Source organism: Botryllus schlosseri, chromosome 7 (assembly GCF_051294905.1).
Source record: "Botryllus schlosseri isolate E-star chromosome 7, Bs_hap1, whole genome shotgun sequence".
Taxonomy (NCBI): Eukaryota; Metazoa; Chordata; class Ascidiacea; order Stolidobranchia; family Styelidae; genus Botryllus; species Botryllus schlosseri.
The window spans coordinates 15,178,813-15,195,029 of record NC_137242.1 but is presented as its reverse complement, the minus strand read 5'-3'; the positions used below and the strand labels follow the sequence as shown (position 1 = coordinate 15,195,029).

General features: G+C 41.8%; 1 protein-coding gene and 1 non-coding gene across 5 annotated transcripts in view; both read right to left on the bottom strand.

Annotated features, from left to right (window-relative positions):
* Positions 1-16,217, bottom strand: part of LOC145442391 (hydrocephalus-inducing protein homolog) — a 106,530-nt gene that overhangs the window by 15,736 nt on the left and 74,577 nt on the right. For all 4 annotated transcript variants that reach the window (XM_080320286.1, XM_080320287.1, XM_080320288.1 and 1 more), the window contains 3 exons: positions 15,053-15,272; positions 6,094-6,303; positions 3,570-3,733 (listed from right to left, as the gene is read on the bottom strand). In XM_080320286.1, coding sequence (XP_080176412.1) covers positions 3,570-3,733; positions 6,094-6,303; positions 15,053-15,272 — 594 coding nt within the window. The remainder of the gene's footprint in view (positions 1-3,569; positions 3,734-6,093; positions 6,304-15,052; positions 15,273-16,217) is intronic.
* Positions 16,013-16,084, bottom strand: Trnag-ucc (transfer RNA glycine (anticodon UCC)). The gene has a single exon. It is a non-coding gene; the product is annotated as a tRNA-Gly (tRNA).

Here is a 16,217-nt window from a genome sequence, read left to right as displayed (position 1 = left end):
TGAACCGTAGACGATATAGTCTACTGTTTGTTATACGATGGTGGGCAATGCGATTACACGGGCGATTTTTAGCGTGGAAACACAGAAAGTTACGGCACGATTTACAAAGATAAAACCACAACAGGCCGCAAAGACAATTGAGAATAGCAGACCCTGGACAAAACAGTTTCAATCCTGCAGAGCACAGCAATACGAATAGTTTCCTGTGATTATTAATTGAAGATCACACTATAACTATAGAACAAACGCGAAGAAATCTGATACTGAAGGTAATTTTCGTGCTATGATGATGATGAATGGTAGGCGGGTTTTTTCAAAATTGTGGACGAAAATTCAGGCAAAACTACCTACATCATGCACTTTACACTTCGCAAAGTAGAACATAGTTTCAGGATATGTTTGCATCTAGATATCCTTGGTTTTCATCAGGTTTATGAGTGGAATTATTATAACTATCATAAGAATCATAAGAACCGCGTGAAACAGCCCGTTTAGGCAACGAAACTGAGACTGGAAACGCTGGTGTGAACACCGGTGAGAGATATCTGTTCTTGGTAAAGGGCGAGTGCTGTGAATGTCTGTGTATAGATAACTAACCTACGGATAGATACGCATCACGTGATTCACGGTCGAGTGATGCTACAGTCGCAGATTTGTTGTCGCTTCATAGCATGTAACGGCAACGTAATTGCTAATCCCATAGATGACGAACCGAGCGCTCAAATTTATTAACGTTGATATTATTCGAAAGCTACAGTCGCGCTGATTCTGATAATATACAATAAATTTCCATCAAGGCGGTGGAACCACCCCAAGATAGCTTTCAAAGTCTGAAATTCGGCATTGTTCTAAACCAGTGCTTCCCAACGTGGGCGATTTGGCGGTCTAGGGGGGCGAAAATGACGAAGGGGGCGACAGGGGGGCGAAAGTGGACAAAGGGGGCGACGGGGGGCGAAAATAGCGAAGGGGGCGATAGGGGGGCGATGACGCGTCAAAACGGCTGACCTTTTTTTTTCAGTCAACCCACGGAAATTTAGTTACAAAAGTGTGTCGAATTAGGCTTCGAGCCGAAAATTTGACCTTTTTTTTTTAGTCAACCCGCCGGTGATTACAGTTTGTATGCCCAATTTTCGGTACACAAAATTTGGGGGGCGATGATCGGTGTTGACCTTGAAAAGGGGGCGATGGGTCGAAAAAGGTTGGGAACCACTGTTCTAAACAATGGCACCGACGCAGCACAATGACCATAACAATGGTCCTTGCGTGGTTGCGATTGCTCGGAACAATGCCGATTTTCAGACTTTGAGGGGTATTTCGAGGGGGTTCCATTGCCCTGATCAGATTTTGATGTATATTATCAGTATCCGCGCGACTGTAGCTTTCAAATAAGATCAACTTTATTAAATTTGAGCGCTCGGGTCTTCATCTATGGGATTAGCAATTACGTTGTCGTTTCATGCTATGAAGCGACAACAAATCTGCGACTGTAGCATCACTCGACCGTGAATCATGTGATGCGCATCTATCCGTAGGTTAGTTGTCTATAGTCTGTGTGAAGAAATCCAACTGAGCACGGATAAACGGCGGGAGTCACTGGTAGACCGTCGCATTAAGCAGTACCGAGAAAGTAGCTCTTGGTTTCAAAAACCCCTGATTGTTTCAGATGCTAATGATGCAGTCGCAAACTCGAACCATAAACCAAGCACGAGATATCACAGCAATGTTAAACAACGCATGCATCAACGCAGCATTACAATCGTAGGGTGATGGATTCGCCAACTAAGTTATAAACCTACAAAAAGGATGATGGTAGGGTTGCATTTAAAACAAATTGTTGTTCAAAACATGTTTTAATCAGTGTTGTAAACAAAAGCCAATAAAAAAGAATTGTGTTTTTTCTAAGGTGAAAAATCATGCCATATTTGTGTAAATAATTGTGCAAAAAAAACATGTTGTATAAGCCTACGGACAATGACCACCCGATATAGCCGATGTAAACGATATGGGAAGGTTGCAACCCTCAAAATATTCGGTTCAACAGCTATGGTGCGTAGCTATTTCGTCAAAGGAGCTATATTTACCTAATTATTTTGAATTGTCAACGTCAATCCACTATGACGTCACCATTGAATATCCGTGACGCCATATGGCTTGTAAAAAACGAGAAAAATAAACAATAAAAAACATGTTTTAAACAAGGGCTTTGTTTTAAATTGATTTTTGTTTTAAATGCAACCATAGAGGAAGGTATTAGTAATTTATTGAATTCCTACAAGCGGCGTAACTTGGGTTCGATAAAGGCTGACATTACCGTAATTTCCATACGACATATACAAATGAATTCCTGATGAAATGACAAATATTGCAGGAAATGCGATATAGGCGCTGACAAAACAGCGGATTACGAAAGTTTTCCGTTGAGCACCGTGCGAAACATTACATGATTTCCGTTAGCGTTATTGCAGATTAAAATCACGTTGAGAGAATGGCTAAAGCGGCTAATGGACGAGTTGTAAAAAGCGTAATCTGTAAAGTGTACGCCGATGACTGTTACGCCGAACACGGCGGCTTGTTTTGGCGGATTACAAACGGATTTTGATTTCTTTACAGATGCGAGCGCATTAAACCGACTAATCCCGTGTCAGACAAGAACAAGTGTTCGACACCAAATCTTTAAACATTACAATCGCGCCACAAAACGGTTCCAAGTGCGAACGGCCATATAATTACTCATCACTACAAGTGCGATATTCAGTAACGCCTTAAACAGCGCTTTCCAACCTTTTTCAGGTCGCGAACCGATGTAATGTGAGTTCTATTGTGCGACCCACAATGAGATATGACAAAAGGAATGACAAATAATTTAACGAGAAAAGAAGCAATGTATTGTATACACATGCAATTTATTATTAATGCGAAAGCTGCGCTACTATATATTAGATATTATGGGACTACGTGTAGGCTAGATTTTTCCCAGAACTTTAATGACTCGTGTCATGACTCGAACCAAGTCATATGACTGGAGACTAGGACGGCTAAAACAGACATGTCATTCCATCTTCGAAGAATATAGTAAAGAACACGATGACTTGGACTACACCCTCTCATCACTGACTTGGACTCGGACTTGACTCGAGTCAAAACTATAAAAGTGAGATTGACTTGTGACTCGGAACCTAGCGCAACCCTGGATTTTTTCTGCTCGGAGAATAACCAGAATTCAGAAATACCTAAAAATCGAGGTACATCTATTTTCGACCAACCGCCCCATGTATAATTGTCATCGTTGCAAAGTTTTTTTTTATGCCTATAAAATCGCTATCCTTGCTATACCATAGCAGCCAAAATCCGCCTTGTATGACACAATGAATAGAACGCTGTGACATTGAGAAATGCAAGTTTTGCGACCCACTTGTAACAGCTTCGCGGCCCACTGGTTTGGAAGCACTGTCTTGAAATAAGCAAGGTCGTGAAATAATCGACTAGAATTATTGCAATTGATACTCGAATGATTACGCCAAGGCTTAAATATAACTCACATCACGGAATAGAACAGTGAGTTAAATTACCTCTGTGGCTTCCGAAGCCAGTTCGCCACTTGCAGTAGTTCGGTGTAGGCTGTTTTGCATGGGATGTCCCGGGAGATGCTGGCCACGGGTTTCGGCGGGTCGGCTTGGCCTTGTAGGTTGTACAGGATTCCGCCGCCGTCCGGTATGGGGAAGAAAACGGATCCCTGAAGCGCGAATGGAATATATTTATCTGAGGGAGCTGGATTGCTATCTCTGTTCGGTAAGATTTCGGATTTGAAAATGGGGGTTGGGAGATTATTTTGAATTTTCACTCCACTTCACAAAGAATTGTGACTATATGATTCTTTTCTTTTGGTCAAAATTACGACGCGACTACATTCGTGAATTTTTTGTCGCGCTGTAAACGGAAATCGTGTATTTCGCCGATTTCAACTATTTCTGATATGCTACTATATATATATATATTGGTGTGAACAGCTTCTTGGAGGTACAGAACTTCAATATACAATTGAATAGTATTTTCATATTGAAATGAACCTGAATATTTTCGGCTGACATTAGTCAGGGGTAATTGTCAGCAACTAGTAGAGAATTCAAAGGAACATCGTATATCAATCAAAGGCCATAAATTCTGCAATTGGCAAACACTTAATTATCGAGACGACAGATTTCGCATACTCGGAAAGGGTCGCTCAAGCTTTCATTTGTGTGCCTTGGAATCGACTTTTATCAAGGCTGTGCCAACAAAAAGAGTTCGTGTATCATCTAAAAATAGTACATTGAACGCTCTCGTATTCGACATTTCGTGCTGGTGACGTCATATTTTGTGTTACGATTGTTGATATACGATGTTCTTTTGAATTCTCTACTAGTTGCTGACTATTACCCCTGACGAGTGTCAGCCAAAAATATTCGGGTTCATTTCAATATGAATATACTATTCAATTGTATATAATGGTGTATGTACTGTAAACAGACGCGTGGAAAAAACTGCATATATCAAATATCCACCTTACCGCAGGTAAAATACACTTTATGGCAGACTTGGATAGCTAGATAATTCTGGGTGTCTTATTGGTTATTACACCAATTAAAGCGAAATGCTGGTAATTTAATTCATATCAAATTTGTTAAATGTTTTTTTTTGCTCTAATTCTAATCTGTGAAAGGTTTATATACTCTGATTTTAATTCTAATCGAATTTCTGGTTATATTGTAAATGATACAGGAGAACACTATAGTTCGAAACGAGCCAAGCTTGCTGTACATACATTTGCAATTCTCGTGCTTATGAGAATGAACACATATAATATATGGTATGAGATGAACTTGGTTCAATTTCTAAGTTTTCGCGAATTCAATAATTCCAATTCTAAACTCGAATTGACTCGAGTCAAAACTATCAAAGTGAGATTGACTTGTGACTCGGAACCCTGCGACTTGGTTACAACCCTGCTTACAGCGTATGAAAATCCTGCACTCCGCAAATTTCGACTTTGACACCGAAGCGCGTAAAAACGCAACGCGGGTTTCCGTTATCTGCAATTCGCGCTCACACCGCCACGAATTTACAATCAGAAAACTTCTGTTTGTTTGCAATTCATCTCAGTCGCGACGCAACTCAGACGGCGACGCACTCGGTCGTTTTCAAGTGCGCGAAGAAGATTACAGCGTGAATAACTTCCGGAAATACCAAGATGGGAAAGTATACCGCGGCACATACGGACGTAAGTCAGTCGACAGACTAGTCGACAATAACAGAAGTACTATGAAAATATTCCCTGTCAAGACTTGAAAGAACTATATACAACAAGAGGTGGCCAGTAACGAAGTATAGCTCTACTTTTTAGGAGCACACGAGTACGTTTGCCTACATGCAGTACTTATTCAAGTAGTTTTTTTTTACCATTTCCCAATCCACTTAACATTTCTTCAGAAAAAATAACCAATTTTTTAACTCTGGATTTATGAAGTAGAAAGTATAGGTTGGGAGGTGTTTGCATCAATTTTAAGAGTGAAACTGTCATAAAATCTTCAAGGCGTGCAGTTCGACACCAAATTTCAACATATGTCATGTGTTCGCCACTATTGTGTTTGCCAATGCATAACGTGGTGTCTAACTCTAGATGTTTAGTTAGATACCACATTGTGCATTGGTGCTTAACGGGAATCTGGTTAATATTCCCGCGTCTCTTCTGCGCGCAGTGCTGCAACGCAACTGAGTCCTGAGACGCTGGTATGAGTCCCATGAGTGATAGTTATTTGTTCTTGATAAGGGGCGGAAACCCTGCCCATGTGCTCTAAAAGTCTGAGTGAAGAATTCCAACTGAGCACGGATAAACGGTGGGAGTAACTGGTAGCCCGCCGCATTAATCAGTACCCAAGAAGTAGCTCTTGGTTTGAAAAAGGTTGGTGATCCCTGCCCTAGAGTGTAATGTCACATGAAATGCTGTTACTAGAACCCGATATTTCCCCAATATTTCATTCAAAGCGTGATATCGACTCGATTTTATCGTTCAGGCTCTCGTTGTTACGCATGAAGTATATGGAGTAATCCAAATACCGTGTGTTTCTTTCCGTCGGGGGTGAGCGCGAGCGGTCTGTACGTGAGCTCGTACGCCTTCGTCTGTTGCGCGTCCACCACAAAAGTGTCCGCGCCCGTCCAGTATTCGCCGTCTATGACGGGGTGTAGGCGCCATTGCAGATTGGTGCGGTTCGCGATCATCACCGAACGGGTCTCTTTGCTTCTCACGTGACAGCTGAAGCCGACAATCTGAAAACGAGGAGGGGCGACTTATCGTTACGTTAATAGGCGTAGCTGGCAGACTTGTATGAAGTATCCATTTAAGTCTAGTTAGTTGAAGGTTAACTATAACTGCTGGGATTTAAGTATAGTCCCAGTTCTAGTAGCTTTTAAATGGAGGTCTAATCTTGAGAATCTGACCTAATGCTTTTATAGTAGTTCTGGTTCTAGTTCTAATTGCGGATTTTGAAAATTGAGTAGTTCTAGTTCTAGTTGCGCATTGGATGAATTCAGTTACCAAACAACTATAAAACACGTATCGTCGTTTGGCGTGATTCGTGATATCAGTTTTGTTATTGTTGCTTGTGGTGTTCATGGTGTTTGTCGACTACAATGGTCATTTACACCAGGCCGATTTTCTTTATTACGATTCCGGAACTGCCGACTTGTAGCACGGCTCACTCCCAGGCTAATTTTAAGACACCGCTTCCGCGGATGAGACGGCGAGGAGGAGCCTAGATAAACCCCCAACACTTGGATAGGAATTACGGAGTCGACTTCGGTCAGACTCGAACCCGCAACCCACTGGTCTGGCAGTTGTGGATACTACCACTACGTTATCTCGCCACGTTTCAATGTTGTGTTGGGTGATGTTCTTGGAGCCATTGCTATAGCTCGGAGTAATCAATACAAATAGCCAGAGGCGAATTTTGGGGTAGAAACACCTCATATCTCAAATTGCTTCTGAATTTAATCTAGTGAGCTGTACTTTTATTTAGCTGTGGTGCGGATTTCTATAGGTTATTTATTAGTTCTAGATCTAGTTGCTAGTTTTGAAAAGTGAGATGTTCTAATGTTAGTTCTAGTTGCACCCACATTCAGTTGGCCGCCAGCTAGAGCTAGATAACACGCGACGTTTTTTGGCGTGAATCGTGACACAGAATTTCCTCCAGCAGGCTAGTGCGCATATGTTCTCAGTGAATTGTCAGCATTTTAGGCGTGAAATTGCCACTAAATGCCGAGCGGTATAACCCGTGTATCTGATCAGTATCTGATTTGCAAACACTCCGTTGCGGCTTATCGAGTTGCATGTTTTTAAAAAGGCCGCAAGTTTTATAAGGTGCCTGCGCTCGCAGACGCTTACAAAGCAAGACACTATCGACAGCATTTCCGTATATTATGTCAGATATTCCGCGATGACGTGAAACAAACTACATTAGTCAGAACAGATCTGAATAGTTCGGCCCTTATCAGATATCAGATAATAAAAGCGCGTTTCCAATAACAAGTTTACAACACCAAGTTTATTTTCTTACGCCGCGCACCGTGATAACCGACATGCAAGCTACCCAACGGCGCACTTTGTAGTGGCGACTTGTTGGTAGGATAACAAGGCACGGTGGAATTCGTTTATTTGTTCGACATGCGAGCTTTGTGATGTTGCCAGCACCGATAGCAATGTCTGACAATTTGCGATCGCGAGATACACGGGATACAAGCGATGTTCAAACTTCCGCCGACTGCAGCGTCACGGACGCGCCCGAAAATTGCGCGTAATTCGAAAGAAAACAAACAGGGTCGCGGCTGGGGATTGGAAAATCTTTAGTAGTTAAACACCGATAACCGTGTCTACAGTAACCTGTATTTTGTGTCCACGGTGCTTGAAAAAATGGCAAGACAAAATCATATATATGAGATATAAATCGCGTAAATGTACCGATTGAAATCACCATACCCACACCAAAAAGAAATTGACACTCCTGATATTCTCTTGGTGTGATATCAATTCGTGCACTGTGCGTCAGCTCGTGTTTTATGCACCGTATTTGACTTAATCGTTGTTAATATCTGTAAATATTATAGAGTTAGCGACAGGGCGATTAGAATATGTGGCATTGCTAATAGATGTACCGGTAGAAAAAAGAAACTGATTCGATCACGCCTGAAACGATTCACCCACTGCATTTGGAAGGAACTGGTTTAGAAACTTCATTATATCGTGGGCTGGGACCGCAGCTTCCAAACTTTTTTCAGCTCGTGGCCCATTAGAAAAATTATGAAGCGCTAGCGGCACATTTAAACGGAAGGAAAAGTTTCTTCAACCATATTTTGGAATGTTAATGCGATGCGGTTGATTAAACGAACGCACTGAAAAACGGTTGCATTGTTGACAAACACCCGCATGATATCGTGCATAGTCGCTCTCGTTTATAGATTTCAAACTGCAGTCCGTAAGCCGCGAAGATGCGAATGATCATATAACTTTGATTGCTTTGCGCCTATGATGGAATAGCATTTGAACGAAGTGGGGCCGAAATTAATCATTTTAAAAAACGGGTCGTTTCGTAACTCAAGCTTTATTTAGAAAAAAAAAATCGCGGCACAGCTAAGACAATCTGTGACGGCGCACCGATTGGGAATCACAGGATTGGATGGCTGATTTATGCGAAAAACTTTTAGAAAAAAATGCGACAAACATAACCACAGTGAAGATATCGCAAAAAAAAGAGAAATAATTCACCAAAAATTGGTAAATCCATCTCAAGATTTGTAAAATAGACATCAGCTACTTTGGTTACACAGTGCCGAAATATTCACGCGTATCTTACCAAAGTCGTACGGTATCGTATGCGCTCATTTGTAACAACATTGACCTTTTACATTAAACATTTAGGTTCAAGGAGGTTTACCTTCATACGCCGTCCGCCGTTTAACGGCAAAGATCCATCCGCTCGTTTTGTTACATCGCAGAAAAGGGCATCGAAAGAACACTAGTCTCGTTTCAAAGTCTAAAACAATCCGGGTTAACGACGAACAGTGTTGCCAGCGTCATAATAAACAATACATCCACCGACTCTTTGATTCTCATTCACAAGTCATTGCCCTTACTAACGAAACACGGCCGATAGTTATCGTACACGGATCTCGGCGAGAGCGTAATAAGGAACCCGATCGCTTCTCGCACATCAAACCTGCGTTGTGTTGATGGTCAACACGGGCCGACGACGGAGCGTCTGTAATTGCACTGCCACAGGGAGGACGCGTATGCTTAACAGCGATGTCCTCGCTGTGTATCTGTCTCAGCTGTGAATCACAGGCGTGAAGTTGGCTTTTGCGAAAACTTGAGAACAAACCACATTGACCTTTACGAGAATGACAGCATTCCCTGTGTGCCGTAGCTTCATATGTCAATATCATGGCCTACGCCCGATAAGGGACATTGTCAATATCGACCTTTCATTAACTGCTAAAACTATGCGACGAATTGGCCAAATTTACTTTTTGAAACGCCTTAGTTGAGAACTTGTCAGATCTTAACTTTCTAGTGGTACTAAATATTGTTTTAACATGACTTTGAGATCGCTACGTAGATCTGCCTTAGGGTTAGCATATTTTCGGATCTGGAAAGAAGCACGCTTTTCTAAAACCACAAAATTTAGTTTACAAGACTAGTAAATTGGTGATTTCTTTCGGGAAATCTTGTGTTGACTAAAAAAGTTCATCTTCCCGGCTCGACTCCCGAATTACCGACTTTATACTGTAGTGATGTGGCGTTGCTTGAAAAACGTAATTTCCCCATCCTATACTCCCTAATGACCCGCCCGAGCATTCCGCAATGCAGATTTCACGTCATTGGTTGTGGTATTCAGAGTGTTTGTCGACTACTATGGTCGTTCACACCAGGCCAATTATCTTCATTTTTATTCCGTAGCTGCCGACTTGTAGCACGACCCACTTCTAGGCGTTTATAAGACACCGCTTACACCAGGGGTTCTCAGCCCTTTCTTGGCCGTGGCCCATTTACCGGTTTAAAAATGTGCTAGTGCCCACCTGATATCTTAGAGTCATAATCCTGTTTAATGCGTGGTCATGGACAGCGCCGATATGCATCGAACAATTCATTGGTGACTGGGGTAGCCTACTACAGAGAAGTGGACAAATATTTTTCAATATGAATGATGTACTTTGTATGTCTTGTACCAAAACAACTGAAGTTGCGATGTCAGAATATTCAATCCAATGATACAATCAATTCCTGTGACTCTTTCATTATGTAGCCTACAATAATTTCCAGGCCGGACATTTTAAACCGACTTCAAAGATTAATGCGCTCCGATAAATCCTCGATCCATTATGATTCGTTGCGGTGGTGCAGTATACCTCCGCCAGAAGTTGCTAATAATTTGAAATTATGGCTATTTTTAGCCTGCAATAATACGGCTGGCCTGTACAGTAAATATGTACATCAATTGCACTTCATTGCGAGTTCATTGCATACCCCTTTCAACGGCATACGACATATCACCGTGCCGGAATACTTGGTCACTTCAGCATTATCTTCCCGTTTTTATACGTCTGAAATTATTTTAGTTGCTGTTAGCCGTAGGTTGTCATAGCCAGTAGAAAATGCCACCGTTTCTCCCTAACGTTTTCGATTTGTACATGCTGACTTCATACGTGCCACTACGTCTAATCAGAGTCGGCTAAAAAGCTTTATGTAGCCTACGTATAATTAGATAATACGAATATATTTTTAGCGAATAACGTAAGAAATATAACTAAACTTACATGAATTCTGAAATTTTCTAAATAACTCTGTGGCCCACCTCAAAATGCTCTGTGGCCCACCCTTTGAGAACCCCTGGCTTACACGGATGACATGGCGAGAAGGAGCCTAGAAGGAGCCTCCAACACTTCGGTAGGAATTTTGGAGTCGGCCTCGGTCGGACTCGAACCCGCAACCCATTGCTGTCGCATCTGCGTATTATACTATAGATAACTAACCTACGGAGGTTAGTTATCTATAATTATACCACTACGCTATCTCGCCACAATTCACGTCATTTATGGCGTCATATAGTTGTGTCTGTAAATTAGCCTGGCTGTCAAGGAGGAGGACGAATTTTCAAAAAGAAGGACATTTAGGCGTCCTCGGAGGACATTTTCGATTTCCTGTAAAAGGAGGACATATTGTAACCCTAACCTATACATGTAATTGAGTAGAAATTTACGGAGTTAATCTACTTCTAATTGAGTAGCAGCGCTGTTTACTTTGACCAGCTTTGCTGTACTCCTGACTGAGAGCGTGTATTATCGAGCACAACATAATGTGCTTGGAGGTAGGAGAGGAGCTGACAGAACCTGTTCGAACTGGTTTACTCACAGTACCGGTGGCAATTTGTACGACAGACACATCCATAACAGAAACAAGCTTATAATGTGCGATCCGCGTATATTAGCGACTCCTTTGTAAACAACGCATCCATAATGCATGAAAATACATCGTAACGGTAATTAGCGGTACAGATCATCGATAACGCATCCACAATTATTACACGATTTGCGAGACGAATATTACCTCTCGTAACACATCTACGCGGTGTTGTCACAGCTACGAGAGTCGCTATCAAAGATAACGACGTCTTAATGAATATTTCGAGGGTCAAAATCACCGCGCGATATTTCATAATTATTTGCGCAAGCTAAAAGCGATCGGCGGTTGGCGTTAATTGATTAAATGGTATTGATATTGCGGTCATAAGCGCGCTAGAGTAGACGTTGGAAAAATTAAGGCAAAAGCGCTCTTGCAAAGGAAGAATTCGGACGCTGGTATTTCGTATGATGGCTGTACCCCACACATGGTAATTGAGTAATGCAGATACTACTAGCACGTTTGTATTATATGTAACGTCTTTAAAATCAAAGAGCATGAAGCTTATTGTCGAACGGGTGAATATAGCTGCCTCTATAGTTTAGTTTCTGATTATGAAAAGCAATGAATGAAGATTACAAATACCGAGATCGAAAATCAGGCAAAGCCACTATTTCACACTGTTAAATAATAAATTAGTGTCTAATACTACCACCCACGATGCTCATTTGTCGACAAGAAAAAGGCAACATTTCAATAAAGTGAGAACTGATGACACCAGAACAAAACGTGAAATTTGACGGTCAGATCTGACAGAGAGCCATCAACGGATATACGGCTTACGACCAAAATGACTATGATCGCGTTGTTTTATAACACGGATATGTCACAGTAGCCGGTGGGAAGCATTGTATTATAACACGATGAGGCAAATAATAAACAAACGCAGCTGGCCGCTGTATCCTTCGTAAACACAAATACCTTTTATTACGCATAAACAAAACCGGATACGCCACGAGCGCGGCGAACAGTGTCGGCAATCAAGCTTTGATCATGACCTTGTTGTCATCATCAAACTGATGACGTTTCCATAATATTTGAGGTAATCCAATTTATAATATAACACGCGTAACATGTTACATTTATATTAGCTTTAGCGCGTTGGTAGCGATAGGAAACCGTAAAGGGTCTACGCAGTGATGATTGCGCTTCTGATGACGGGCGGCTGACTTTTACACATTGCCGGGGGCGTTGAATAGTACCGGGTGGCTTGAAAATGGCCCAACGGTTATGGGTTGGACACAATCATTTGAGTATTCGCATTTGATTCGACAATCAATTCCAGCGCTGAAATAATACGGTAACTTCCAATAAGAGTTAATTTATCAACGAGAATTATAGCTTGGATACTTTTCCCCACTGTGGACGGCTGGCTATTAACCTCGATTGGTCGCAGCATACGAAAAATACCCTACGCGTTAGCGAGTGCAGGCTATGCAGTTGATGAAAATCAGCCCGCCAGTCCCAGCTGTGCGGCGACAGTGACAATTACCCGAGTCACTACACAGAAAAACAGCCTCGAACAAGCAATACACATCACCGTATCTCCTCAATCATTCATAACACAATTACGCGAGCGCAGTCAAAATAAAGATACCATCTCTATGTACCATAAACTACGCGTTACACGCTGTGTTGGAAACATGTATGACGGCGCGTAACACGTATTACGGCGCAGAAATAACACCGAAATCGTACCGACGAGACTCGCAATCCATCACGGGATATCTGCACATCGCCTGACCCGGCCAATATACACGGAGTTGCCTTTTCAGTGCGATAATACAATGAATGAGGTAATTATGTAAGCGATTAGGAACATTATTGCGTTCTCTAATCTGACTTAAAAACTAATCAACATAAAACAGTGATTATATGAACGAGAATTATAGTTACGATATTTTCAATAGGGCAAGGCCGTAAATCTCGATTGGCCGTTATCGCAGCACACGGAACGTGTAGTACACAGCTTTGTACCCTAGTGGAAATGACCCATACCCACAACATTGTCACAAAGTGAAGGGAAATAGGTATGGTCGAAAAGAACCAAATAATTTTTAAGCGTGATATAGAATTGGCATTATATTCTATGTGGTCGCATGAAGGGTACATTTTTGAACTTCCACCCGTCTCTCATACTGCCATGACGTCACAATGAGTGAGTGAGTATGTTCATTGTTCAATTGTTCGTGTTCATTATAGAAAGAAATGGCAAAAGCGACCATAGTTACGCATTTCGCATCGTTGCATTCCAGCCTATTCCACCGGCATTAACATATTTGGCGTTTCTATACCCATATAGCATCGCCCATACGTCATAATTATATTCACCCGTATGTACTTGTGATGCCGCCCGAAGCAAATTTTATGGTGGGACAAGTAAGCGATTACCATCAATCTCAAGTGGTCAAAATACTCACAGATACTATAATCGAGTGAGCATAACGTAAAATGCCGTGAAATACTACTCAAAGCGCCAGTTGAAGTCCTGAACCCGACGAAAGGACTTATAACGCCATCGCAAGCAGAAAAATATCGAAAACTGCGAGTAAAATTAGTACGGGGTCATCACCAGATATCTATACATCAATATCCCGCGACATCCTGAATATTGTAACTCACATTCTATCTCACACGCGGGACAGTTAAACGGCTCTACAAATAGAACTAAGTGGTAAAATATCTTCGTGATCGTGATAATGGAGTTACATCACTACACTATTGGGTATGGCGATTTTACTGATAAAAAATAGTCGCAAATCAAGCCAAAACTAATGCCTATCTGACAAAATTGAAAACGCTGAAAATAGATATCGTAGCTTCGATGATTGTTGAAGCCAAATTGGAAGACGCATAAACATTAAACAAAGGTTATTCATGAGGTATGTTGGCAATATGGAAAAATACATTGGCTACCGAGTTTGAGGATCTCAAGTCTATCATTTCCGTGTGATATCATCTAAAGTGTGTCATAACCTTCTTGCATATTAGGGAGAAAGACTTTTGAGCATGAGTCAACAGTGTTGACGACTACAGCAGGCTGAGAAACTCATTAAAATCGCAACACAATATCACAAAGTTTGCAAGCCCGCTTTTGCAGGTAAAAAGGGCGATAAGATCGTGAATAGAAAATTTTCCTTTTGATAGCAGTGAGAAAACATAGAACGCGCTGAATTATTAACTCGACGTGCGATTTCAGACTCTTTACAGAACTAAAACAAGGCAATCTAATGTCATCTGCGAGTCAATTTGGATAAATCATTCATATGCCTTGGAAACGTGACGACATCGATTTCAGAAGATGGTTACTTGGCGCCATCTACCGGTCACATCACGGTTCAAAACTAACCGTTCATGGGTCGAACCATGTCTACAATCGTTAGCAATGCTACAAAAACATTATCTGCCATCTGAATGCTACACATCAATGAAAATTCAACGTATTCAGTCCGGTTGATAATAAATTACCGAAATTAAATTGTGATGCGGATAAAGACGTCTAGATTCACAAGATTACACCTCCACTACAAAAGCGACTGAACAAACTCAACCTAACGCCAGCTTCACCTCTTTAGTCGGCGGCGATCCAACGCACATGCCGGTCAGCGTGAGCGTTAGAGGCGCCCCGCCTTCGATGTGGCACATGAGCCGGTCGTAACGAATGTCGTTGTCGAGCCGTTCTGGATGGAAGGTGAGAGTGAACGGAACCTCCATGCCGGGACTAATGTAGCCGCTCTCCGGTTCTATCGAAAAGTCGGGCGCGAATTTGTCCGCGTCCCATCGGAATCTGAGAAAGACGCGATGAATTAGCGACCCGTTAGTGTACTATACAATGGTTTAGGCGGGCGTCAAGACACACAGCCGACTCATACAGCAGAATTCGTATTGGTTTGCACCAAAACTACCTACTCGGTACACTTGCCATGTGATTTGCGTAAGCGGTGTCTTGAAAAAGCCTAGAATTTAGCTGTGCTACAAGTCGGCAGACACGGTATCAAAGTAATAGTTGAAAAGCGCCACGAGTACAACATACAACAACTTACTCGTTGGCTATGAATTTTGTGAAAATAAGTTTGGGTCGCGTTTATAGTCAACGCTTCGAAGCGAAAATGCCTACAGACGTACGATTTCCAAGTCAGCCAGTATATAAATTACGTCCAGTTCAAGCGATCATTTGTGTCTATTCTCGTTCATTCGGGACTGAAATTCGATGCTTTTTAGATTATTGTACCATGTTTATCAGTTCAAGGAAGTGGTTGATGAAGTGACATATATTCATTTTGTCTCGCCCTTTGTGATGTTTTGAAACGAAAATTGCCAGCAAATGAACGAATATGAGAAAATGAAATTTCGTGCAGATGCACAAAACGGCAGCCAAAAGCAATTTCTCTTGTCGCTTTACCAGTGGAAATTTTGCATTTGTTTTGCTAAACGAAGTTAACAATAAGATCAAATCCCTCAGTCACACTAGTACTAAGGAATGAAACGACGAAATTAACGCAAAAGAAACATAACAAACAAAAATCGTGCGTCGGCCGGGAATCGAACCCGGATCTATTGCTTGGAAGGCAACAATGCTAACCTTTACACCACCGACGCGCTACGACTAACGCGTATCGAATTCAGAACTTGTCGACGCGCTGTTTCGACGCATAACCTCAAATTTGAGAGAATGCAGACGCCACTTCGTGTTACTACTAGTTATTTCAAGTGTTTCGTTTCGCGATGGCAA